The 25,247-nt window shown below is 44.4% G+C and overlaps 1 protein-coding gene across 2 annotated transcripts; it reads right to left on the reverse strand.

The window, feature by feature from the left end:
- Nucleotides 1-675: 675 nt before the first annotated feature.
- Nucleotides 676-16,013, reverse strand: CPN1 (carboxypeptidase N subunit 1). Of its 2 annotated transcripts, none has more exons than XM_075258321.1 (9): nucleotides 15,664-16,013; nucleotides 13,731-13,927; nucleotides 11,092-11,247; nucleotides 8,649-8,834; nucleotides 5,905-6,016; nucleotides 4,896-5,035; nucleotides 2,314-2,413; nucleotides 2,110-2,228; nucleotides 676-1,463 (listed from the first exon to the last, which is right to left on the reverse strand). In XM_075258321.1, the coding sequence occupies exons 1-9, from the start codon at nucleotides 15,884-15,886 to the stop codon at nucleotides 1,332-1,334; spliced, it is 1,365 nt and encodes a 454-aa protein (XP_075114422.1). In that variant the 5' UTR covers nucleotides 15,887-16,013; the 3' UTR covers nucleotides 676-1,331. The 2 variants fall into 2 exon arrangements, with proteins under 2 accessions (XP_075114422.1, XP_075114423.1); XM_075258322.1 differs by having other exon boundaries at nucleotides 676-1,442; nucleotides 2,092-2,228.
- Between the last annotated feature and the right edge of the window lie 9,234 nt (nucleotides 16,014-25,247).

Below are 25,247 nucleotides of genomic sequence, written 5' to 3' on the forward strand. Positions count from 1 at the left end.
GGAAGATGTAGATGAATGTACAAATGTTGTGTGATGGGTACACCTCGGTGTACACTTCAGCACCATAGAAGCGACTTGTCGCCTGTGATAGATACCAATAAATAGTATTAAACCCCAGAGGGGCAAAGATTTAGGCCACTACCCTAACCGCGTATCTAGATACCATAGCCAAGACAAAGGGGCTGCTAACCCCATCCCCCTTCCCCGACACTTTGGTTGTCCTTCCAAGCTACACACCAAAGAAATACGCACTACAGTATTCATCAAAAATTTCAAATAAGCCTTAAATTTTTTATCATCTGTCACATTTTGGAAAAAAATTTTGTTCAGAATTCAGCCAGTTATATGTGTTAGAGAAATTTACACAGTGGAGATACTATTGAATTTTTTTTTCAGAGGTTTTGTGCTAGTAAAATCCACAGTAGCAACAAACGGGTGAAACGTGAACAAAATTTCATCTCTAATCTGCCGAAATTTTTTGCAAAAAATTGTGGAATTTTCATTTGGTACCATAACTTTGTTGCAATTTTTGAAAATCCACAATCAAATTTGCAAGTCATTGTCACAGGGTTGGCGGAAACCTACCTGTGAGTCACAGCTACAGATTTCAATATGGCTTATCCAAAAAATCCACATGGTTTGGTACGGATTTACCTTACAGTTTTCACTGCATATATGTCACATTAGATTTGTTGGAAGGTTCCCGCCACAATAAGCTAATAACATACCTATTATTGGAATCCCCAAAAATCAGCTTTAAATTGTGGGGGCATTAAGTGTTCAATTTTCCTGCAGCGCCCCCGCAGGAGAAATGAGGCATTACATGGTTAATTTTGACATTGATGGGCTGTCCATGTAGTACATGGACGTGTTGGGTCCTCCACATCAATCTCCTACTCTATAACTGGGAACTCCCTAATTGGGCGGTGTCTTAAGGTTTTTCTAAACCATTTTAAGGAGTCGGGGTAAGATGGGTGACAACCCCTGGGGAAGTTTATTGGTAGCAGTCCTCCAGCTAGCTTGGCAGAAGAGGACAACTCAATGAGTACTTTGTGATATGATAAGCTGTGAGATATATACAGACTGGGAACAATATGTCTTCTCTATTGATACTATCATGTTGTCTCGGAATGATTAAACCTATATTGTAATATTTCCTCTGACATAAATACTTGTTATAAAATATCTTAATACTTTATACTCTTAGATTTTCTGTCTTCGGTTTTAATGCTGTCTACTGGCTCCTCAAGTCCTTTGAAAGTATGGAATTATGCGGTGCCCCCAAATAGAAGACTCTGTTACCCCCAAACCCCTATATCCACGCAAGGTGTTCATCTTCCTCTTCTTCTGTTAGCTGATCTTGGGACGACCTTTCTTATGTGGTTCTTGGAGTTTAGGTTTCTTGAAGGCAGCTTTTCCCTTGAATTGGAGGACATTTTTTCCTTCTTCAACTGGAAATTAAGCTGAAGAAGAAAACAAAAGATAAGTCAAACACAGAAAAGAATAGAACTAGATTGGCCATTTTTGGTCATATTTTTGTTGGCCGGTTCCATAAATTTTGGTAGGATTCTCTAAGTGTATGGGAAAATCCAACCTTCATCTGGGGTTGGATTTTCCTTGGAGATATATCTTGCCAAAGCATCTTGACATCCACCAATGTTCACCACGATATCCTACTATTGGCATGAATGTTCTTGGCAATTTTGAGGCTCATTGGTCAGTTTGTGATTGAATGGGAACCTTATGTCTATGTCTACTTTACATGTATCCCACATAGGACTGTAGTTCCAAGGAATATTTTTGGATTTGTTCCATCAGATCAACCTCTTTACCAACAGAAGAATAAAGCTAAAAAATTACAACGTCTTGACCTTCTTGAAGCCTTCTGAAGGGTTTTATGGCCATCTAAGGAATTGCTAAAGTATTACAACCAGGTGTGAATGGTATAGACTTGCTGTGGATACAAAGTGGAACCAAACATGAAGACTTAGGAAATTATTATTAGATCTTTTGGACCATGGACGTCTTATTTGGAGTCTTCTTATCCATCTCAGGCATAGAGACTTCTACCTAGACAACCCCCATAGCTACTTCCAGGCTAAAACTTACCACTGTGGGCTCATCTGGTCCAACCACTACAGTTGCAGTCTTGGCATAGTACCCATCTGCTGACACGGTTACTGTGTAAGTATCTGGTAATAACAGGCGGAAATAATCTCCTCCCTCACCTACAGGAACAATATGGGTGCACATCAGTCAATTGCGTTACAAACTGGCTTTGGGAAAAGTATAAAAATGGAAGCCTGGACTTACCGGAGAAGACATTATGGTTAATGCCTCCAACTGAGATCACGGCATTGGCTATACCATTGTTATTCTCATCTGTCACCATCCCTTTAATTCCTTTATGGACCTAGGCAAAAATAAAGAGGACATTGTTATTGAGAGTCACTTTTTTTTAGCTGCGGGTTGTAGAATCACCAATGAAATTAGCCATATGAATTCTCAGACCTGTTAACCTACAAAGGTGTCCAAAGGCCTCTGCTTATTTTAAAAAAAAACAGCGCCACCCATGTTCACTGACTATATCTGGTATTGCAGGTGAACTGACTTGCAATCTCAGTTGCATACACTCTGCATATCACAGAGCTTAGCTATCTCTGGCAGTCCCATAGGATTTCAGGGAGTACATTTAAAGGGGATGTTGTTCCCCCGATTCTTCAGTTTAGGGCACTGGACCCCATCGATGTAGCAGTTATCCCCTATAATAACTAGATGATAATATGTTACCAGAGTACGCCTTTTACACCCATTTATCGCAGCTGCCATAAATCACCTCCACCCTGCTTCCAATATGGCCGCCCCAAGGAAGTTTTTAAAATTACAAGATAAAAAAAAAACTACATTTATATGAAAAAAAATTACTAAAAAAATTCATTCTTTTCTATAGACGTCTACAAATGAAATTGCAACACACAAGACTTTTCCTTTAAGTCCTGATCCGCACTGCATCAAGATGCGCGAACGGGAGCGACTGGATTCCTAGTCAGCGTCCATACAGTAGTCTGGAGGAGGAGAGGACTAAGCTGGGGGCCGGCGGGGGTCTCTTCTTTACAATCCTACCCTTAGAGTAAATGATTTGCTAATGAAGGTGTCACATTTAATTAGGAGCTCTAAACCAAGACGCCGGAGCACATCGGCCAGGTCTCGACAAAGCGCTCTGTGTTATAAAAGGCCCGATCCCTGCTTGGCCAAAAGAACACTGAGACAATTCTTCCTCCACTATATGATTACTACCAGTAAGGGCTGTCGGGGATTGGGGCCTATAAAACAGAACATATCACTGAGCGCAGTCTGTTCTGTATTTGCCGGGCAACATCATATTAACTGCGAGGCCGGGCACCCAACAAAGTGCGTAGTGTATGCTGGTAATGGGGCCTCAGGCGAGTAGGGGCCATGATGTGTAGCCTTAGTGTTCTGTTCTTCCTCTTTCAATTTCCTCTCCCAGGTCACTTCAGTCTTGTTTTATAGGTATATCCTTAGGTTAAGGTCTGCTGATGAAAGCCACTCATTTACTCAGCCATTAATTCCGTGAGCCTCCGGACATGGCGACCTGCGCAACCTCCACTTACACTGGAGCATTCACCTACATTCAGTAGAACAGAATTTTTTTGGAATCTTTATCCTTACTCATATGGCCTCCATACTCTACTAGTAAAGACCTCCATGGTGGGTGTAAGCTCTTATATTCATCTGGCTGGGGCCATCAGCAATCCATGTTTGCCGCATAAACGAATCCAGATGTATGGAATGGCTGAAATTTTTGCAACAGATCCGCAACATGTGAATATACCGTGAGAGCACATGGCCATATCATAAGAATATATAACATCAACCTTGCACGGTGAAGAAGAGCAAAGCCACCACCCAGAACCGACTCCAAACTGAATATTTGCCCCTAGTCTAGGTTCACCATGCCATGTTTTATTAATGGAGTTATTGAACAGGTGAAAAGTTTTGGCAAAGACTCGTGATCTTCACCAATCCTGTTCTGTCTATACCTGGTCTTGACCTCCTGGTACCGCTCAGCACACAGGAAGTGCCATACAGCCAATCAGAGGTGGAGGCGGGGCACCAATGTGGCCAGTCATTGGCTGAGCAGTCATTTCCAGTGTGTCAAGAGGCAACAGGAAGTAAAGACTGGCAAGACAATGGTCAAAACTGGTTCTTTTGTTGTTACTTCCCATTCTGAGCCTTTACCAAGACATTTTCACCTGCCGGAAAAGTCCTTTAATCTGAGACCCCATGTTACAGAAACACAGATTTTTTTTACATAGATTTTGCGGCATTTTTACGAGACAAACCCATCGGTGGCTACAAAGGGAATGGGAAATATTTAGGAAGTTTTTACACTTCTACCTTGTCTGCTCAGCCCACTTCTAACATTGGCTCAAAAAAACCGCTTCAAAATCTACAACAAAAAAACTACTTTTCTGCAACGTGGAGCCTAGTAAGTTATTATTAAAGAGGAGATCTTGTTTGAAGGAGAGTCTCTCTGGAGGAACTGTCATCTTCTTGTTTTATATGGACATCCCATTGATTGAATCGAGAACGGTGTAGTACTTAATGTTTCCTGCGGAGGCACTGCAGGGATATTAAACATTTGCTACTAGATTCCCTAAAAAAAATTACAAAATATTGTTGGTCACCAGAGCCTCACTATTGTAGCTTAACTGAGTATGTTTAACCAGATATCAAATAAAAAAAAAAAATGCCTTTGTTTCTTTCTAGCAAATTATTTTCTGTATTCTTTATTCTTCATTCTCTATTCCACTGTATTGAAATATTGCAGGAAAGCTCGAGATATTCAGTGCAAATATTGGAAGAATTCTTACCTGTTCTATGAATGTGATGAGCGCTTCCCTGTTCCCGAACCATTCCCTTTCCAGCTCCTCCTCACGTGGAAACTTGTTGCAGCTCAACTCCAATGTAATCTCAAAGCAATTCTTATATAGGTAATTGAAGTCCTGCATACCTGGACGTGACAAGAACATGGCATGTTAGGAGATCATGCTGAGTCCATAGACCAGAACTTTGTGAGTATACTGTATTATTACAGGCATTACATGATGTCTTATAGTCCAAGGCTGCATTCAGACTTCAGAGCTGTAATCTCCCAGTATTCTACCAGTATTGCAAGGAGGCCTCTAATTATTATATTCTGAAGTCTGAAGAGTTTAATAATTTCACTTCCAGTTTGGCCAAACCCAAAAACCAATCTTCAGAGTTTTGCCTATCTCTACACGAGGTGTTGACTCGGCCGTGCGACACACCCGAGAATCAGCCTAATAGTGTGAATATTGCCTAAATAGTTGTATTTTGTATTGTGGAAAGAAACCAAAGTTTTCAGAAGAGGTTCAAACAAAGAAAAGCCCAGAAGAGTAACATAAAACCACTAACTGCTAAATATACCACCATGTCTTCAATGGCTCCAATACAGCACGCCTCCTAACAAAACAAAGATGTCCTTTGTACCATTTTTAGCAGAATAATTAATCCAGGACCTGGAATGTTGTGCGTTGTGCGTTCAGTGGTATCTGCAGCCCAAGTATGTAGGGGATCAGGAAAAATTCACACCCCTAGAAATAATCTCATTAACTATTTTAGTCATTTGCTCGGTTTAGCCTTCCATGACCTCAAACAGTCAAGTTTCACTATGAAGATTTCAGAAACCTCAGCCAAAAACGAATTACAACATCATAGAGGTTTCAACACTTTAGACACACGGGAATGGCTGTGGTTTCTTTTTTGTAATTTTAGCTGTTGACATTGGGAAAACCTCCAGAGAACTATGAGGAGACAGAAGAACCGAGCACTTGAATAGTTCTTGGGATATGTCCTCACCTTTAGAAAGAGAATACCAAGAGGCGCCATTGGTGATTCCATTGGGGAAGTAGTCTCCACAGTTCCAGCCATGGTGCATCCAGCCATGGGCGTACGAATATGCCATTGCAAGCTGTAGAGAGATGGTTGAAAGGAGTCTAACATCAAGTTATATAAAGCAACATGTTCCAAAAATAATCCTAAACCAACCAATGTCTGGAAGAAATAAAATGTATTACTCATGGTATCTCCTGAGGTCTGGGTAATTATATTGGCCTCATTGAAGACCAAGACAATTTTGGCCTTCAAGTGGTTGGAGGCTTTGGAATCAATATTTGGTGTGACCTTTGCCCTTTGGAGAAAGAGTCCTGGACGTGATGACCCGCCCTGTATTTTTTATGTGTAGCTTGCTTTTTTGGGGACAAGCTGTAGAAGCTATCATTTTGGGGTAGATTAAATCATGAATAGCATGAATTTTATGAAAAGGCCCAGAAGGGTTGACTATAAGACGACAAGTACCTGGACATATATTGGGAGGAGAATTTATGAAGCCCCCATGCCCCAAAGTCACTAAGTTGTTGTGATTAACCCGGTAAACTATTGGATGACAGATTTATGGCTTTATGAAGTTACAAAAATCTTACTCTAGTGTGTGTGGACAAAAATATTACACATACAGATGCACCAAAACTGGGCAATGTTTTGGGAACTTTGGAACAAAGGATATCCCTGCAAACTATAACTCCTTACGAGAAATCTCTCCTCGTGTCCAGTGCAAAAAATGTCTACAAACCACAACACAACAGTGATGGGTACAGATCAACCAAAGCACAAGACAAGGGACCGGAGATCGACCACAGCACGATACAAGTGTCCGAAGATCGACCACAGCACAAGACAAGCGTCCAGAGATCGACCACAGCACAACCCAAGGGTCTGGAGATCAACCACAGCACAAGAGAAGTGTCCGGAGATTGATCACAGCACAACTCAAGGGTCTGGAGATCGACCACAGCACGACACAAGGGTCCAGAGATCGACCACAGCACAACACAAGGGTCCAGAGATCAACCACAGCACAACACAAGGGTCCAGAGATCGACCACAGCACAACACAAGGGTCCAGAGATCGACCACAGCACAACACAAGGGTCCAGAGATCGACCACAGCACAACACAAGGGTCCAGAGATCGACCACAGCACAACACAAGGGTCCGGAGATCGACCACAGCACAACACAAGTGTCCGGAGATCGACCACATCACGACACAAATATTTCCCCAAATATGGTGTCCATGAAGGTCAATCCTAGCCCCAGATATGCCTGGAAAGATTAGTCACTACACAATATGGATGGTCATTCTGTAACCATATATGGCTTATGACCCCCAACAATTCACAGATGTCAAAAAGGATCAGTCACTACGCCTGGAATACCAGATGGCGGTGCTATTACTATCGACCTCTAAGCCACTTTTACAAAATCATCTAGGGGCTATTGGATCCTAAGAGGCCCCCAAGGTCCCTCTGCCACATAGTATATACCACTATTCTAAATAGCAAAAGGTACTTAGGGGCCCCTTTGCAGATTTTGCATTGGGGCCCAGGAGCTTCAAGTTTCCCCTCTGTCCAAGAACATTAGTCTCTCCATAGTGCGGTATGATGTAGACATTTATAGTTAGCTCAGTACATACAATGCAGTCCTCAGAGCGGCTTCTCTTGTACATCTTGTGGCCAAAAATGCAAAAAGTTTGGGGCTATTAAATGTATTTTGGGCCTGAGGTTGCAGAGAATAAAGCTCGGTGTGTCTGTGCTGACGCACGTAGTGACCGCATGTTTTATTATTATATGACTATATATCGCCGGAGTAGTCACAGTACAAGTGTTGGATGATCACCAGCAATGGAGTTTATAGCTGGGGATATCAGACTGGAAATATCGAGCAACTCATCTGACCCAGGGTGCAAGTCAAGGCTCCCGGGCCATGGTGCAAATGTACAGCTCGGGCCTCCTATGCAATTTCTCCTCACAACCATCAGCCAGCTCTGTCCATACATTTTAGCAGCATTTCCCTTTTGTATCTGGGCCCAGACCACCATGAGGACTTCTCCACAATAAGAGTTCCATCCCTTATTAATGCCCCCTTTTGTGCCACAGCATTTCCCACTGAATCCCTCCTCGACTATAGGCCTCAGACCCACTGCTGTATTTGCCATTAAAGAGTTATTTTTCACCTTTCTGACAGTGGAAGGCTGTGTATCATAAATATTCTCACTCTAGTGCACCAGAGGGCAGGGGGAATAAATTTACAATGCACAGACTGCCAACATAGGAAATCAGAATATAGACTGTCTGATATATATATATATATATATATATATATATATATATATATATATATATATCTATCTATCTATCTCAGCCAGTCCTAGTAGGGTCAGGATTATCTGTGGGCCCCTCTGGCTCGGTCTTCCACCTATCATATAGTAATGTGATCAATCCCTTTAACCAGTTTCTGTGACAGGTCTAGCTTCCGAACCCTAGAGGATTAGTTGATATTATTGAGAATTTACATCTGACCCCACATTTCCTCCTAGGCGGCCACGGCCATCTGGAAGTCCAGGCCTGAACCTTTCCTATTATTGACTGCAGCCCCCATTCCTGTTCCTATTTAGAGGGACTCGTGCTATACATCTGGTGGGATATGAGCCTCGTGTCATCCAGATGGTTCCAGAACATTTGCGAACAACATGGAATTAATTACCGATTTAAACAGCTTGTCGTCAGGGGTAGCGGTATAGCTCGCCGTGCGGCGGTAACCTCTGCTCCGGAAGTCTTTCGTTTTATCAAATGGATAGTTGGCCACAACGGCTCCGCCATGAAGGTTTGCGGACAGGATAAAATTGTACTGTTGCATCCAGAGGATCATGGCATGCGTCTCTGGCTCCACCTGGTCAAATCAGGGTTAAAAAAGGATATCAATGAATAAAAATTACAATAAAGATATAATATCATACCTCCCAACCGTCCCGATTTCCGTGGGACATTCACGATTCTGGTGACGTGTCCCGCGGTCCCGGTTGGAAGGAGGTATGTCCCGATTTCAACTCAGATCTGCGTCCAGAGGACGCAGATCTGAGTTGAACACATATGCGGCTGAAGCAAGGAGCTGACACAGGTCAGCTCCTTGCTTACCGCTGAACGCCGCCTACTGACTTGTAGACGTGATGTGATGACGTCACATCGCGTCTACAACTGTGCACCAGTGAGAGAGAGGGAGAGAGGCGCGCAGAGTGCAGCGGGGGAACGAGGAGAAGGTGAGTGTAATGTTTACACTTAGGTGGAACGTGAAACTGGGGGCAGATGAAGGAGAGGACGGCATGACACTGGGGGCAGAGATGGAGAGGACATGAATCTGGGGGCAGAGATGGAGGGGACATGAATCTGGGGGCAGAGATGGAGGGGACATGAATCTGGGGGCAGAGATGGAGGGGACATGAATCTGGTGGCAGAGATGGAGGGGACATGAATCTGGTGGCAGAGATGGAGGGACATGAATCTGGGGCAGAGATGGAGGGACATGAATCTGGGGCAGAGTTGGAGGGGACATGAATCTGGGGGCAGAGATGGGGGACATGAATCTGGGGGCAGAGATGGAGGGGACATGAATCTGGGGCCAGAGATGGAGGGGACATGAATCTGGGGGCAGAGATGGAGGGACATGAATCTGGGGGCAGAGATGGGGGGCATGAATCTGGGGGCAGAGATGGAGGGGACATGAATCTGGGGCCAGAGATGGAGGGGACATGAATCTGGGGCCAGAGATGGAGGGGACATGAATCTGGGGCCAGAGATGGAGGGGACATGAATCTGGGGGAAGAGATGGAGAGGACATGAATCTGGGGGAAGAGATGGAGAGGACATGAATCTGGGGGCAGAGATGGGGGACATGAATCTGGGGGAAGAGATGGAGAGGACATGAATCTGGGGGAAGAGATGGAGAGGACATGAATCTGGGGGCAGAGATGGGGGACATGAATCTGGGGGAAGAGATGGAGAGGACATGAATCTGGGGGAAGAGATGGGGGGACATGAATCTGGGGGCAAAGATGTGGGGACATGAAACTGGGGGCAGGTGAAGGGTGTATATGAAGCTGGGGGAGAGATTGAGGGGGGACATATAATTTACGGGTGACTGTAGGAGGATTATACTGTGTGCGGGCACATGAAAAATTAATGAGAATGGGCGGAGTCAACACAAAAGTGGGCGGTGCTAAATTTGCAGCGGCGCACGTAGCAAATAAGTGACATTTATATCATCCCCAACCCACCCAATTATCATGCCAGTCCCCCCAGATGCTTAGTTACAGCATACAGGGAGATAAGTGGCTGCCAAATACATAGGGCGCTGCTTATTAAAGGGTAGGTTTCACTTTCTATTCTGCACCTGAAAAACTGGTTGCTATGGGTAACTAAGGCCATGTTTCCTGTAGGCCTTGCCCATAGAGTCTCGCCAAACTTCAGCTGCTGCGAACCTACAACTTCCGTGGAAGCCTTTGGTGGTCAAGGCATGCTGGGAGTTGTAGTGTCACAACAGCTAGAGGGCTGCAGGTTGTGACCTCTGGTGATCCGGGAGGGGGTAACCTGACTGTAGAGACTTAATGTGATAAAATATTTTCTGTATCATCCTCCATTTTTTCTGCCAAACCCTCTCATTAAAGTGTATATATAATGGCCGACGCCGTTGGCAAGCCGCGACTAGGCGGACTGATTTATTGGGAACAAAGCAGATAACTAGAAAGACTTCGTACCGTTGGCAGAGAATACGTGACGTGAATCATGCCTCGTGTCACTGACAGATAATATTCTTAGACTCATATTTTTGGTATGTACAGAGATAGGATACTACAGAATATACTTCGCCACAAAGGGGTTCAATAAGGTAAAAAAAAAAAGAACTTTCTAGAAATAGCGCCACTGTTCTGCTATAGGCTGTGCCTGGTATTGCAGCTTAGCTTCATTCATTTGACCTGCAATACCACACATAGGCACTGATGAGGGGTGGGCGCTGTTGAGAGCAATTATCATAGAAATTATAATATATTGAGATTATTTGGGAAAATTTGAGAAATTTTCCAAATCATGTCCTGTATATAATATCTCATTAGACACCTGCCATATAACATATACATATAATATGACCATACCTGTTCTTTCCAGTTGTCAGGGAGAGGTAAGTGGTCACTTGGCCCTCCGTTTTTTTCATTGTAGTACATGACCATATTAAGATCAGGGAAGTTTCGGTTCAGATCTACATCATTGAAATTATTTCTCCCGGTCAGATATCCATTGAAGTCTGGACCCTGTGAACAAGAACAAGGTGGTTGTTGTAGAATTATATATATATATATATATATATATATATATATATATATATATATATATATACTCGTATGTATATATATTATATGTTCTTTTATATTAAGAATTTTTCTATAAGTTTTTATATATTTTGGGTTATTTTTATATACATTTTTACAGTATATATTCTGGATTCTTATATACTTCCGACCTCTGATCATCTGATCTCTCCACATCTGCTGATCCCACTGCACACAAGACATTAAAAGAACAGGAAGAGATCAGGAAGCCGATACGAGGAGATGAAAGATGCTTCTAAGTTTGGAGTTTGAGAGATTCTTGTCATCGGGGGGAAAGAAAACTCCCCTTACCCTTCAACTTGAAAGAATAAGACATCTCAAGACCAATGGACTGATGACTGTACCTCTCCTTAGTAAAGTCTCCTATTTAAGTCCATTTTTGTGTGTGGTCCTTTTTGTCTTTTTGGTGTTTTTGCTAAAAACCTATCAAGCTCTTGCTATCACACATAGAAGAGAGGGGGTTAGAGTTGACCCCCATCATGGTGACAGAAGGACCCGTGTCATGTCCCAGATCCAAAGGAGACCACCTTTTCCAAAATCTGTACTCAGGACGCCCATTCCAGTGATCGCTGGGGGTCCCAACGACCATCCCTTTATCATCTATGCTTTTCAGGGGCCCGAGCTGCCAGATTATTGGCGATTCTGTATTATGGGATGGCTCGGCTTTCTGTTTCTTGGCTTGTGAAGTTTATTACAATCCAGGTTTTCTGGACTTTGCTGTAAAATCCTGAGCTGGATTCACTTCTGTCGGCCTCTGAGCAGGAAAATATTCCATCCCATGGAAAACAATAAAACTGGATGGCGGCTTCTGGTAGCCGAGAAATCCATTAGTACATCTTCCGCCAAATTCCGCACTGAGCCCTAATCCGTTCCTCATGCTGTACATATTAACACACAATTATACCCTATATGGAAAGACACAGGCCGCATTTTGCTGCTATTCATAAACATGGGATGGTTTCTTCCTCGGCTCAGACTTGTGTTGTCAGAATGGAAAGTTTTCTTTAAAAATATTCTAAGGAAATCGGGAGCGCGTATAGAGAAAATCAGACAGCTTCCACCAATATGGAGGGAGATTAAAGGGGCACTCCGGAGAAAACTTATATATTGTGGAGTACAGTGGATATAACACACCCGTAAAATATATAACCCCCTAAAATCTAGAATGAAGCCATGCCCCTTTGTCGGCCTATAGTAACTCCTAGGTACTGCAGAGGATGCAAATGGTCGCACTATGTACCCATTCCCTTTCAGATTGCCTTGAACCTTCCTTTTAATCTTTCCTATTGAAGTCTGACATTAATATTTCCTAAAATATCATAGTGTATATAAAAAATTATTATCAAGGGATCTGATCAAGTTCTGTACAGCGTACAATATACTGCTATAGGTGACACTAGGGATAGATTTCCTCTTTCTAGTGTATATTGCCTACTATTGCCCTATAGACTCCCATACTGGTTGGAGGCCATTACTAGAGATGGCCGAACCTCCCCAGATTTGTTTTGTTTGGGTGGCTCAGGTCCTTGTTTCAGGTCGAATAAGTTCGAATAGAACCAGAAGTGAGATTATTATTCTCTGAGGCCTTGTGTTATCTCTTTTGGGCCTCCTCGCGGCGCCTGGTGCCCTCCTAGTGATGTCATGCACCCGGGGTCACCACTGAGGCCTGATTTCACCTTCTGGGCATGCTGGGCATCATGATGTCATGATTCTCAATGCGCCCATGTGACTGCCATCGTCCACTCACAGGCCGCAGCGGTGACCCAGGGCACGTGACGTCACCAGCAGAGCACCAGGCGCCGCGAGGAAGCCCAAAGGAGGTAACAACACTTATTACACTCTAGGGTCACGCAGGCCATTTTAGAATCCCAATAGTTTGGTTGTGTTAAAAACAGAGCAGATTGGGATATTTGGGTCAAACCTGGCTCGTGACAAAGCGCTTTACCATCTCTAGTCAGTATCTTCCTAGGGGCTCTACAAATTGAACTACCATACACATCTGCTTTGCTGATCTTGCCTGATATGGCATCCTATACGGGTTACGTTTTTTCCAGTTCTTGGACAGGTCTTGGTCCAGTTTTCTTCCACTCTCCGAAAACCTAGATATTGCCCATGACTGTGTCTGGGATACAGATATTACATTGTGGGACCTGGAACAGGCCTGCGGGATATAAGCACTGTCTATGGGGGGCCGCATAGTTTTACATTTCTACTAGGGGGTAAAGGAACAAAGCAAAACATAGTCTGACATTCCTGTCAGCACCGGGAGGACACGGGATTGATGAGAACTTCTTCTGACGCATTTTACACCGGCTGACGGACTTTACTTTTCGCCCCTTTGAAGTGTTTGGCAGGCAGAACAGGGTGAAGGCTATATCCAGCTATCGAGGGGCCCTAAATCTTACCTGGTCAGCTGCTACTTCATATCCATCTGGATTCATGGACGGCATGATGTGTATCCTTGTGTTCTGGATTAGGCTGATGATCCTCTGGTTGCCATTTCGATACTCCTCACATAGGAACTCGGCGAGCTGAATGAGCAGCTCCCGCCCGAGGATCTCATTGCCGTGCATGTTGGCGATATACTTAAATTCCGGCTCCACTAGGAAGAAAATGGAAATTAATATATTCATTAGGAGATAATATGACGTGTTGTATGGTCTCTAACCAAGTGCCCCACTATACTACAGGCATTACATTGGGGGCAGCCATATTGACCTAGGGTCTGGAAAGAAATAGCTAGATAACTGTAATCATGACCTGACTCTATATAAAACGTTGAGTAACTTTGTATATACATTATTGCGTACCGATCCTATATTATACTCCAGAGCTGTATTCACAATTCTGCTGGTTAGTACTGGAAACAGTCAACAAGCTGTTGTCACACCTTCTAGGGAAAGCACCATCATACTCTGCAGACATTGAGCCCTGCTGGGGGAGTTCAGCTCTGAAGTATAGCTAAAGAAATACAACTGTAATACCTGCTGCTCCTTTGTGTGCTAAACAGTCCAGCAAATCAAAATCTACCTATTGTGCCAATTGTTTGCTACAATGTATCAGTGAAGGTAAACTAATCCAAACTTTAGTTCACAGTCCTTGTTTAAATTGTAAGCAATTGTGTCCAATTCTCTGATATTTCTGTAAATCCCATAGACGTGAATAGAGAGAATCCCCGGGGTATCACCTTACTACTGACGGTCAATGTCAGACTGTGGTTCCTTGGGTCTACCCTCCAGCAGCCCTAAAAAATGGACCATTATAGTCAAACCCTGGTGGGCCAGTTCAACACTGCTGAATGGGGATGCAAGTGTTCGTGATGGCCCAGCACTCTGCACTTACACCCTCAACCCTCAGCAGTTTTAGTTAGGCGGTGTTATTTGGGTTTGCCTATTTGCATTATTTGGGCATACAAAGGTCCCCACCTAACCTAAGGCCTTTCCTGGCCCTGCATATATGCGAGCACCTGGATGTGTTAGTCTTTGTATAGTATGCATAGTATACATAATGAGATGTTCTCCTAGCCCATAGGATATAGGCACAGGTGTAAGCATGCACAGTCTCTCCGATCTCAGATCCCCTGCTAGGACACTTTTTACTATGTATAACCCCTGCTGATAGCGCATTATTCTATCACAATAAAAGAGCTGAGGTGATAAGCCGCACCTCTGGCCAATCCTGGGTACAATAGCAGCCATTAAATGGGGTAATTGTTCCTGTAAGAATGCAAACAATTCACACCAGACAGTACAGCCTGCAATGTAAAGTGACAACACAAGCACATAACATGAAGGTATATAACACCTATGGGACATGTGGTAGGTGATGGGACCCATGATGGTGCCTGCTGTCATTCTACGTTGTCGATAGATAGATGATAGATAGATAGATAGATAGATAGGAGATAGATAGATAGATAATTATAATATTATTATATGCGAAATGCTATTTCTACACAGCGACTTTGGCCGCAACATATTGCCAGAGATCTCAGAGTCGTCCTGCATTACATCTACTGTACATTGCTGTGTGTGATCTAAAGTGCTACGACTGATACGATCGGTGTCTTGAGTCTTCTTTCCACTTTACCAACTATATTTGTATCTTTTGTCGCCATCAAGTTATGACAACTTACAAGTGACACCACAACCCCATTTACTTCCATGAGATATTATACACTGCGCTGTTTGGCCGTGTGACGTGTTAATATAAAACTGCAGTCTTACTAGTCGACTTGATACTTTGTAGCACACATGATAATGTATCAAAGGAGAATAACGTAATAGAAGTATACATTATATACGCTGATATAGAAGTGACATCAGCGCCACTACTTACACAGCTCATGGATGCCAGGCTGGTCGCTGAACTCGATGACATAGAGATGCCTTCCTTGGTGACTTCTGCCAATGCTGTAGATCCTGGTGATATACGGGCAGGCATGGTTGACGTTATACAGAGCCTGGATCAGCTCAGGGTAGCGGTGGTAATGAAAGCTGACTGGCACTGCCACATGCCACAGGAGGGCAAGGAGAAGGAGCGTGCACAACTTCATACTCATTCTTCCAGCTCTTTCCCTTAAGTTTCCATATAATACGTAACACAGCCCTCCTGTTCTGTCCCTCTACAAGTGTGAACTGCAACCAGCCTGCTCCAGTTTCATAGAATAGTGCCAGCCCACTGCAGCCCAGTGGATGGAAGTATGTGAGGTGGACGAAGGAGGAAAAAAAAGTTATTTTTGCAGGACTCCTCCCTATACAGCATCCTACAGAGTGACTTACAGCATTTGTTTGAGGAAACCCCCCCTCCTCCTACCCCTCTGCCCTCCTCCTCCCTGCAGCCCCCACCAGGTAGACCACTGACCTCCGCTCATTCATTAACCAGTCTGTAAATAGTTAATAAACTAGTGTGGCCGCGGGATTAATCCGTCACATATTTCTGCCTTTATGGATTACTCAAGTGTATCCGATTGTTTGCCACTATGTAATCCTAGCACACGCTTGGATCATGTTCACACCTACAGTGATATTTGTCACGTTTTTGGGGGGTATTTTCCACCGCTGATCTGTGATTTTCTAATAGGCGTTTCAGTTTCTCGCTGAGATTTCTGCTTGCTGTCAGTGAAATTTTTGAGACTGAAAACCTATTCAGATGTCAGAGCTGAGAAGACGAGAGAATGTGTCCAATTTGGGGAATTCCCTTACAAAAAATTCTCGTCTTTCTCCTGTCCTGAGAGTCTGCAACAATGTATCAGTGCAGGTAAAACGTTGCAATCTAAAAGTGGGATGTTCCACTCACAGAAGATTGTCTAGAGTGACTGAAAACACTGGAGGAGAATTTATTAAAGGGGTTGTACCAACTTTAGAAGTAACTCCTTTCCGATAATGTAATAATAATAATAATACATTTTATTTATATAGTGCCAACATATTCCGCAGCGCTGTACAATTTGTAGGATACATTACAAAGAAAATCATTTCACACAATGGGACTGAGGGCCCTGTTCGCAAGAGCTTATAATCTATGAGGTAGAGGGGGTGACACAAGAGGTAGCAGGGGCGGTATTAATTACACAGAGGTCAGACACTTTTGTAATAGAGGTGACTGTCATTACACAAACATAAAACTTTATGAGCCGTCACCAGTCGTGTCCTGTAACATGTGGATGGAGCTTGGACCTATAAAGTTATCCTGAGATGACATCATATCATGTGGGGAAATGTGGGAGCGGGGACACAGAGGAGGGTTAAGGGTTTATGTTAGACATTGCGATAGGCTTGTCTGAAAAGATGTGTCTTTAGTTTGCATTTGAAGCTGTAGAAATTGGGAGTTAATCTGATTGTCCGGGGTAGAGCATTCCAGAGAAGTGGTGCAGCTCGGGAGAAGTCTTGTATACGAGCGTGGGAGGTTCTGATAATAGAGGATATAAGTGTTCGGTCATTGAGTGAGCGGAGAACACGGGTTGGGCGGTAGACAGAGATGAGGGAGGAGATGTATGGAGGTGCGGCATTATGGAGAGCCTTGTGGATGAGGGGGAGAACTTTATATTATATTCTATAATGAATAGGCAGCCAATGTAATGACTGGCACAGACCAGAGGCCTCGCTGTAGTGACTGGCACAGACCGGAGGCATCGCTGTAGCGTCTAGCCTGATAGAGGAGCCTGGCCGCTGCATTCAGAATAGATTGTAGAGGGGAGAGTTTAGTGAGGGGAAGACCGGTTAGTAAGGAGTTACAGTAGTCAAGGCAAGAATGAATCAGAGAGACAATAAGTGTCTTTAGTGTATCTCTGGTAAGGAAAGGGCATATTCTGGAGATGTTTTTGAGGTGGAGGTGACATGAACGTGCGAGTGATTCAACATGAGGGGTGAAGGAAAGGTCTGTGTCAAACATGACCCCGAGGCAGCGGGCCTGCTGCCTAGGAGTTACAGTAAGGCCTGAGACTGCAATGGATATATCAGGGACAGATCTATTAGATGGTGGAAACAGTAGTAGTTTAGTCTTGGAGAGATTTAGTTTCAGATAGAGTGAGGACATGATATTTGAGACAGCAGAGAGACAGTCACTGGTGTTCTGTATGAGTGCAGGGGTGATGTAATGGGAAGATGTGTATAATTGGGTGTCATCAGCATAAAGATGGTACCGGAAGCCAAATCTGGCAATGGTTTGTCCAATGGGGGCTGTGTAGAGAGAAAAGAGCAGGGGGCCTAGGACCGAGCCCTGAGGAACCCCAACAGCAAGGGAAAGAGGGGAGGAAACAGAGCCCGCAAATGATACGCTGAAAGTGCCGTCTGAGAGATAAGAGGAGAACCTTCATGATATCTTCATGATTGGTGGGGGGTTTGACTGCTTAGACCCCTCTTCCCATGTTCCCAGGAAAAGGGCACTGATTCCCCCGTCTGGATGGTGCAGCAGGTCAAGAATGGGCTTTGCCGTTCCATTCATTCTCTAATGGAGGGCTCGAGATAGTTTAGGGTTGTCAGGAACTGGAGTGGACATAAATCATGCTAATATTTTGCGACATGATGCACCATTCTGCGATATGTTTCTTCCTCCTCTGGGCACGTGACATCAAGTGCCAGGGGTCAACACCACTCCAGTAGAGACCCTAGAGTATAATGATTTACAGTAAATTATTTCGCAACGGCCATTTTAGTTTGCCTGGGATGAATCCCAAATAGTTTGGTTTTGGTTAAAAAAACAAACAATTTGGAATATTCGGGATGATTCCAACTTGCTGCGAGCAGATTCGCTCAACATTTCTCTAAACCAGACCTGGACAATGTGCGGCCCGCGGGCCACATCCGGCCCTCTGACTGCTTCTATCCGACCTGCATAGCTAGATGAAGTTTGTTCAAGGACCTGTGATTATGTCATCACAGCCTATCACCAGGATAGGCTATGACTCGTTAGTGGGCGGATCCACACGGGACTGTGTGCTTGCTGCAAGCTGCCGGCAATAGAGGCTGCTGGATGAGAAAGAGAGAAGAGACAGCATGTGTGAGGAAGAGGGGGGGACTAGGGGCAGATGTGGGGGGGCAGTTAAACTGAATGTACATGGAGGGGTGACATTAAACTGGGGCAGATGGAGGAGGATATTAAACCATGGGGGGTAGCTGGAGGGGGACATGTCTGCCTCTAGTTGCCCCCAGTTTAATGTCCCCCTCTAGCTGCCCCAGTATAATGTCCCCTCTAGTTTCTGCTGGTTTATACTGGGGCACCAGGAGAGGGACTTAATACTGTGGGACATTTGGAGGGAAACGATATAATGTGGGGGTGTATAATGTTAGGGTGACTGTAGGAGGATTTTACTTTGTAGGGCACATGGGAAAAATTATTGAGGATGGGCGGAGTCAGCGGGGAAGTGGGTGGAGCTAAATTTGCCACAGAGCGCATGGCCCTCTACAACCGTTACAATTTCTTACGTGGCCCCATGGGAAAAGTAATTTCCCACCCCTGATCTAAACTGTGATATAGTTTTGGCTTCGGGGTGTATAATGTTTCATTTGCTGACAACAAACAGAGATGATGAAAATTAGAGGCTGAAGCCCAACAAGCCAAGGCCACAGGCTGGAAAAGCTGAGTTTTTTGTTGCAGATTTTGCTGTGGTTTTTTTGAACCAAAGTCAGGAGTGGATTAAGCAGAAGGGAGAGGTATAAGAACTTCCTATATATCTCCTATCCCTTTTGTAGCCATTCTTGGCTTTGGTTCCAAAAAATGCAGCAAATTCTGCAACAATAAAACCACAACGTGTGGCCTGAGCGGTAGGGTGTTTCCAGTTTACCTTTATGGGTTTTTTCACCCGTTGGTTTGTGGTATCGCTGCTGGAGAACCTGATATTTACAGGATTTGACATAAACCACAAACATATGTTGTACAGGGAAACGTAAGGTACACATGGCATAATGTTCTCTTTGTCTCTCACCTTGACCTACGTATCCTGTGTCCCTGTGATATTCCAGGGAAATTCAACTTTCCGCAACTACGGCTGGACCGGATGTGACAGGTCATGTTATTCTGGACGCCTTGTTTTCTTACCACATACAGGGCCTCATATATAAGCAGGAGGGCATAAAGGGCAAATACGGTCCCTATAGGGCACCACAGCATAGAAAATGAGACGATTCTGCTCACGGAAAATCTCTAGTTTTTCAATTCTGATATATAAAAAAAAATATAACACAGCTCTGATCAGTTATAGGACGCCTCCACTGCTATGAATCAGGGGTGCAGAGGTAGAAGTTGCTACCAGGCCCTGGACCTTGGAGGGCCCCCAAAGGTCCTTCCGCCATATAAAACATACCACTATCCTACAAAGTAGAAATGGGGCTCCACTACAGATTTTGCACAGGAGCCTGGAGCTTCAAGTTCATACATCATATACATCCTCCAGTGGTGGAGGAGACACGAAGAGCGGGATGGAAAGCACGGACCTTCATAAACATACCCTAAGACATCTCGGTCTCCCCTCAACGCTACTAGAAAGTGCCTAAAGTAAACGCAGCATTTTACATTACTTGCGTTGATGGGATTTTTGCAATGTGTGGCCCCGGGCCTAATACTCCCTTCATGGTCCACGCCTGGTTTTGCCACAGATTACAGGTCAGTCGCTCCTTTAACCTCCATTTATATGAAGCAATTGTTGTGTACACTCCATATGGCGATGGCTGATTGTAATGGTCGCCGGTCCCTGTGTCGTTTTCCACTATTGTTGGCGGCACGTTCCCTGTTTACACAAGGCTGACAATAAATGGCGATTTGTATGCCAGCTGGACGGCCTTACACGGGGCAATGGTCAGAGACAAACGTTCACACAAAGTTCATTTAGCTGATCGTTGTCCTATGTACATGACCCTTCACTCTCAGGTAAGTGCTCCATCTCTAGGTAAGGCCTCATGCACACAACTGTACTGTTTATCTGCAATTGTGGATCAATATACAGACACATGAATTCCTATGGGCCCATACACACCATACCATAGTTTTTGCAGCTGTGTGTCCTGGCCTCAGTGAAAAGCCTGAAAATATGGAGCAGGTCCTATACCTGTCTGTATTTGTGGCTCGGTACATGTCCTTAGAACTCCACCAGGCTTCTGGCATGGCCTTCGTGTTACCAGACGCAGCTCCTATGGCTGCCTGGTTTAATTTATAGGGCACGCACTCCTTTGATGACACCTGTGACATCACCCACCCCTCTATGGTCACACCATGTACATGTCACCTCTCAGCTTAGGAGAACCTAAATGTATAATGTTATCTTATAGTTTGTCCGCAGCGGAGAACCTCTGTAAATACCTACAGACATGGAGTTTATGTGAGGTATGACTGGCATTCAGGACAAATCTTCAGATATTTTCATGGATTACTCTCCTTGGAGATTCCAGAACGGAAGTTCGGATAAGGACATGATGGAGAAACCTTTTCCACGTAATCTTAGCTCCCATGCAGAAGGCAAAAGGAAAACAGAAGCGAATCCTAGTATGGAAGGGCTGTATCCACACACTAGGCCGGGGATTGAAGGACATGAAAGCTCTGGCCTCTTGCTCTCTTTGGTGTTCGGCTGATGGGCTCTTTGAACCTCACTTCCCAGAAGTTTTTGACTTTGATCTCCGGCCAACACTTTTGGTCTTTTGTTCTCCATGTCAACCAATTAACGCAACCAGCAATACCCGCACAGCCAAAAAGTGCACAACAAGAGCAAACACCCTCCTGAATGGGCTGATGGATACCAATAAAAAGAGCAAAAAGAAAACAAACACCGTGTCCTGTAAATGGATAAGTATGTTAATGGACCGGCCAAGGAGGCCCTTAGGACAGTTCGCTCACAATGGGCATGTGGCTGGGACAATGTCGTCAATTAGAGGATGACGGGCCCCTATTAGATCATGGACGTGATAGTTATTTATGGGGAAATGGAATACTTTATCCAGTTTTGGCATCCAATTGATCTGATCACTTTGACCCTTTACTGATAAACATTATGGTACTGCCTTCCGGAACAGTGGGACTGGGACAGTACGCAATATGGTGCTGACCTAAGTCCTCAGTGGCCGACATGTTACCTGCCTGGTTAGCCCTTATCGAACAGCCACCCAGTTATAACGCCCCTCTTGAAGTTGGCCTACCAGAGGTCAGGAGACAAATCAGTCGGTTCTATTTTAGATGTAGATACAGAGGAACAAAAACACTCGATGACAGTCGCAACGAGAGGCTCTCTGGTCCCTCTGGCCACAGACGCCGCTCTACTGCTTAAATAGCATGCCTTCCCGTGACAGATCAGAGGAACACACAGCTACTCCTGAAGTACAAATTTTAGGTGCAACTCCAATCCAGAATCCTCCAACTTCAAGGAACAAAGCCAAGGTGGTCCCATGTTCTAATCTCGATTTATCTATCATTTCAGACATTCTCTGCTGGATCATACAAAAAAAATCCCAGATGATTCTGCAGACACAATTTTGCCTATGAGGGAGGAATCGCTCAACAATCTCAAGACTCCAACCACGTGAGCCATTGTGGTTGGACATAGGTCATAGTAACCTAGTATTGTATTGCTGCTGCAGTGTGACTAAATGACACAGTGCAGACCTTGCTGACTTCCATATTGTGCACCATTTATTGGTCACATTGTATTCATTACATTTCCTTGGAACAATAAAGACATTACGGTTTTTATTAGAATTTGCAATGTAAAGTTTATCGCACGTTGACTTCTGATCTAGCATCCAAAATTTGTAACAAAGCGGAAGGTTTCCGAACCCTGATCATGAAGTGATAGAAGTTCACAAATCCCTGTGCACAGAACTGTAGATCTCAGGGCTGGACCAGAAGAGCATTTTCTTGCTTCTTCCAGCTGATATGACTCCAGCTTTTGCAAAATATGATTACAAAAACTAGAAGCATGGAAAGCCAGTTTATGGAAACGTATATGATAGGTGAGTTGGAGTTTTTGGAATCTGTGACGGATGGGTATACATAGGGTGTGTTATAAATGGAGCGTGGTAGATTGGGATTCCAATGACAGATGTTGCATTCGAACCAGGACCATAAAGTTGACACCTCTGGCCCATTATCTGCCTGTTCCGTTTTGTTGCGTTTCCCTGATTGGGTCAATTTATTTGCTGACTTAGATCCTGGGACTGAAAGTAGGCAGTCTGCAGCAAAGGCCACACCTGGGGGAGTTGTGTAGACTACCTAGGTCTTCCAGGATGGTTCCAACCTCACATGATTGGAACTAGCACCCACTCCCGAGTCGCTCCATCTCTTCCCTTCTCCTGTATGTTCACCACTAGTACCTGTGCTATGAGGGCTGGCTTTACTATAGTTGCCAGTCCCCTCCCTGTGAATAGGGAGGCAGCGGGGTACTGGTTTAGATCACTTGACTAGCCCAGAACCCCTAGATAGAGCATCTAAAAACCTAAAAAAAGACTCCCTGGAAAACCTCCTCTTGCCAGCTGTTACAAAGATTACTAGTCAGTAGGGGGCGACAGTAAGGCAAGGGAACCAGCCCAGCCCTCCCATCCTACAAAGAATATGTTGCAACCTGGTCATGGTGCAATTCAGCAGCATGGTCTTCAGCATACATTGTACATCAATGCTGAGTCTAATGGCTGATGTCTTCACGAGATACAGATAAATTATTCTATTATTTAGAAAATGTAACATGGAGAGAACATGACTATTGTAAATGGGCTGACAGAATGAATGGGGGAGGGAGGGCTGCAGTTCTGCTGGCAGAGGGGGTGTGTTGTGAGTCAGAGCACTTGGCTGCTGCGCCCAGCTTTGTTGTGTATGCAGTAATGTAACATGGCCGCCATCCACCGCTTTCTGTGAAAGTTTATATTTAAACTCTGGTTAGCATCTGCTAAGGCAAAAAAAATGCTCCTTACGATAAAAAATCCATTGGATAGAAGATCGCCATATCGGTTGGGAGCAGCGGAGCACCTGCTATGACGAAGGTGTATCTGCAGTAGGAGGACAATGGGTGATAGATCCCACCATGCCACCTTCACTCTTTGGAGGAGGTTCTGGAAGTGATGATATGGCTGCAACAGATATCTCAACAATGTCCAGTCCATCTGGGATGACATGAAGAGACAGAAGGATTGGTGCAAGCCTACATCTACAGAAGATCTTTCCTAAGATCCATATGTCTGCCCATGAAGTGGTAAGTTCTCATACCATGGCTGTTCCTAATGGACATTGTGAACCTATCCAGATGTAATGTAGAGCTACCAAACAAGGATGGACTGGCCCCCCAGAGTACCACAGGATGGTGGGCACCACCACCATAATAGAGCCGTAAGTTCCAGAAGATGGGACCTTACGTGGAGATGAATTTGGGGCCACCAGTATTGGACTGGCCCACCAGAGTACCAGAGAATCCTCCAGTGGGTCCAGGTTCGGACACGTTAATATTACAGCTGAAGACACTCAAATTTGAAGAGTACTTTGGTCTTTTTCCAAGGCGATGTTGGATGGTCAGCCCATGGATCCTCAGTTCAGCCCTGGTCACAAGGGTCTATTTTTGATCGGTTATTTGTAAATCACCCCATCAGATCTTATTGATGGTCTCCTGTGTGAACTGTGGATGTGCACGTGTTCTGTATAAATAGAGGGTAATCCTCACTAACATCTCTATTGGTGGCCCAAAACCACCCCAGTCTGATACAGCCTACATCTACTGGAGATAGCAGAGATACATCCATCAGAGACTGACCTCTGCTGACATTAGAGAGGTTCTTCAGATGTTCCTCAGGAGGAGTGTTGGCGTACTTTTAGAGTCAATTTGGTAGTCTACCAGTCATGATAAAACTGACCACTACTCCAAGGAGCTGGGTGTGACCGATAACCTGTACAAATTCAAGGCTGCCTTTCTGAAAGTGAAAACTACACAAATGATAGAAATGAGGATTTTAGGAACGGACAATGATCCACAGAATGATTTGGTGTTAGGAAGGACTTTATCCTCCGGGATTCTCTCTTATCCTCCCACTTTCCAAAGACCTACCGATCACGTAATTGTATTCCTATAGAAACTGTCCCTAAGGTGTGTGTGAGATAAGGAGATGAGATTGTGATATAGAAACTGATGTGAATGGTGACATCACTGCGGAACATCACTGCACAACGGAATTGATGAAATGTTACAATGTAACACCGCCATATAACAGAACATACCACACATAAATGAGCAGGTCTCGCTGTATTACCTTCTATGTGGCTGGCAGCGCAAGCAGCGGGCACTCAGGCTGAATAATAGACTGTAGTAAGACAGTGACGTTACTGCCAGGAAGCAGTAGGTGGCAGCTGAACACACCAGATTGCCACTAGCAAACATCAACGCTCGGCCAACTAAAAGGGAACAAATATTTCTTAATAGTCCTTGTTTGTGCAAGATGTGGAGCAGTTTTTTGTTCCTG

This window comes from Leptodactylus fuscus, chromosome 10, assembly GCF_031893055.1.
Source record: "Leptodactylus fuscus isolate aLepFus1 chromosome 10, aLepFus1.hap2, whole genome shotgun sequence".
Lineage (NCBI taxonomy): Eukaryota > Metazoa > Chordata > Amphibia > Anura > Leptodactylidae > Leptodactylus > Leptodactylus fuscus.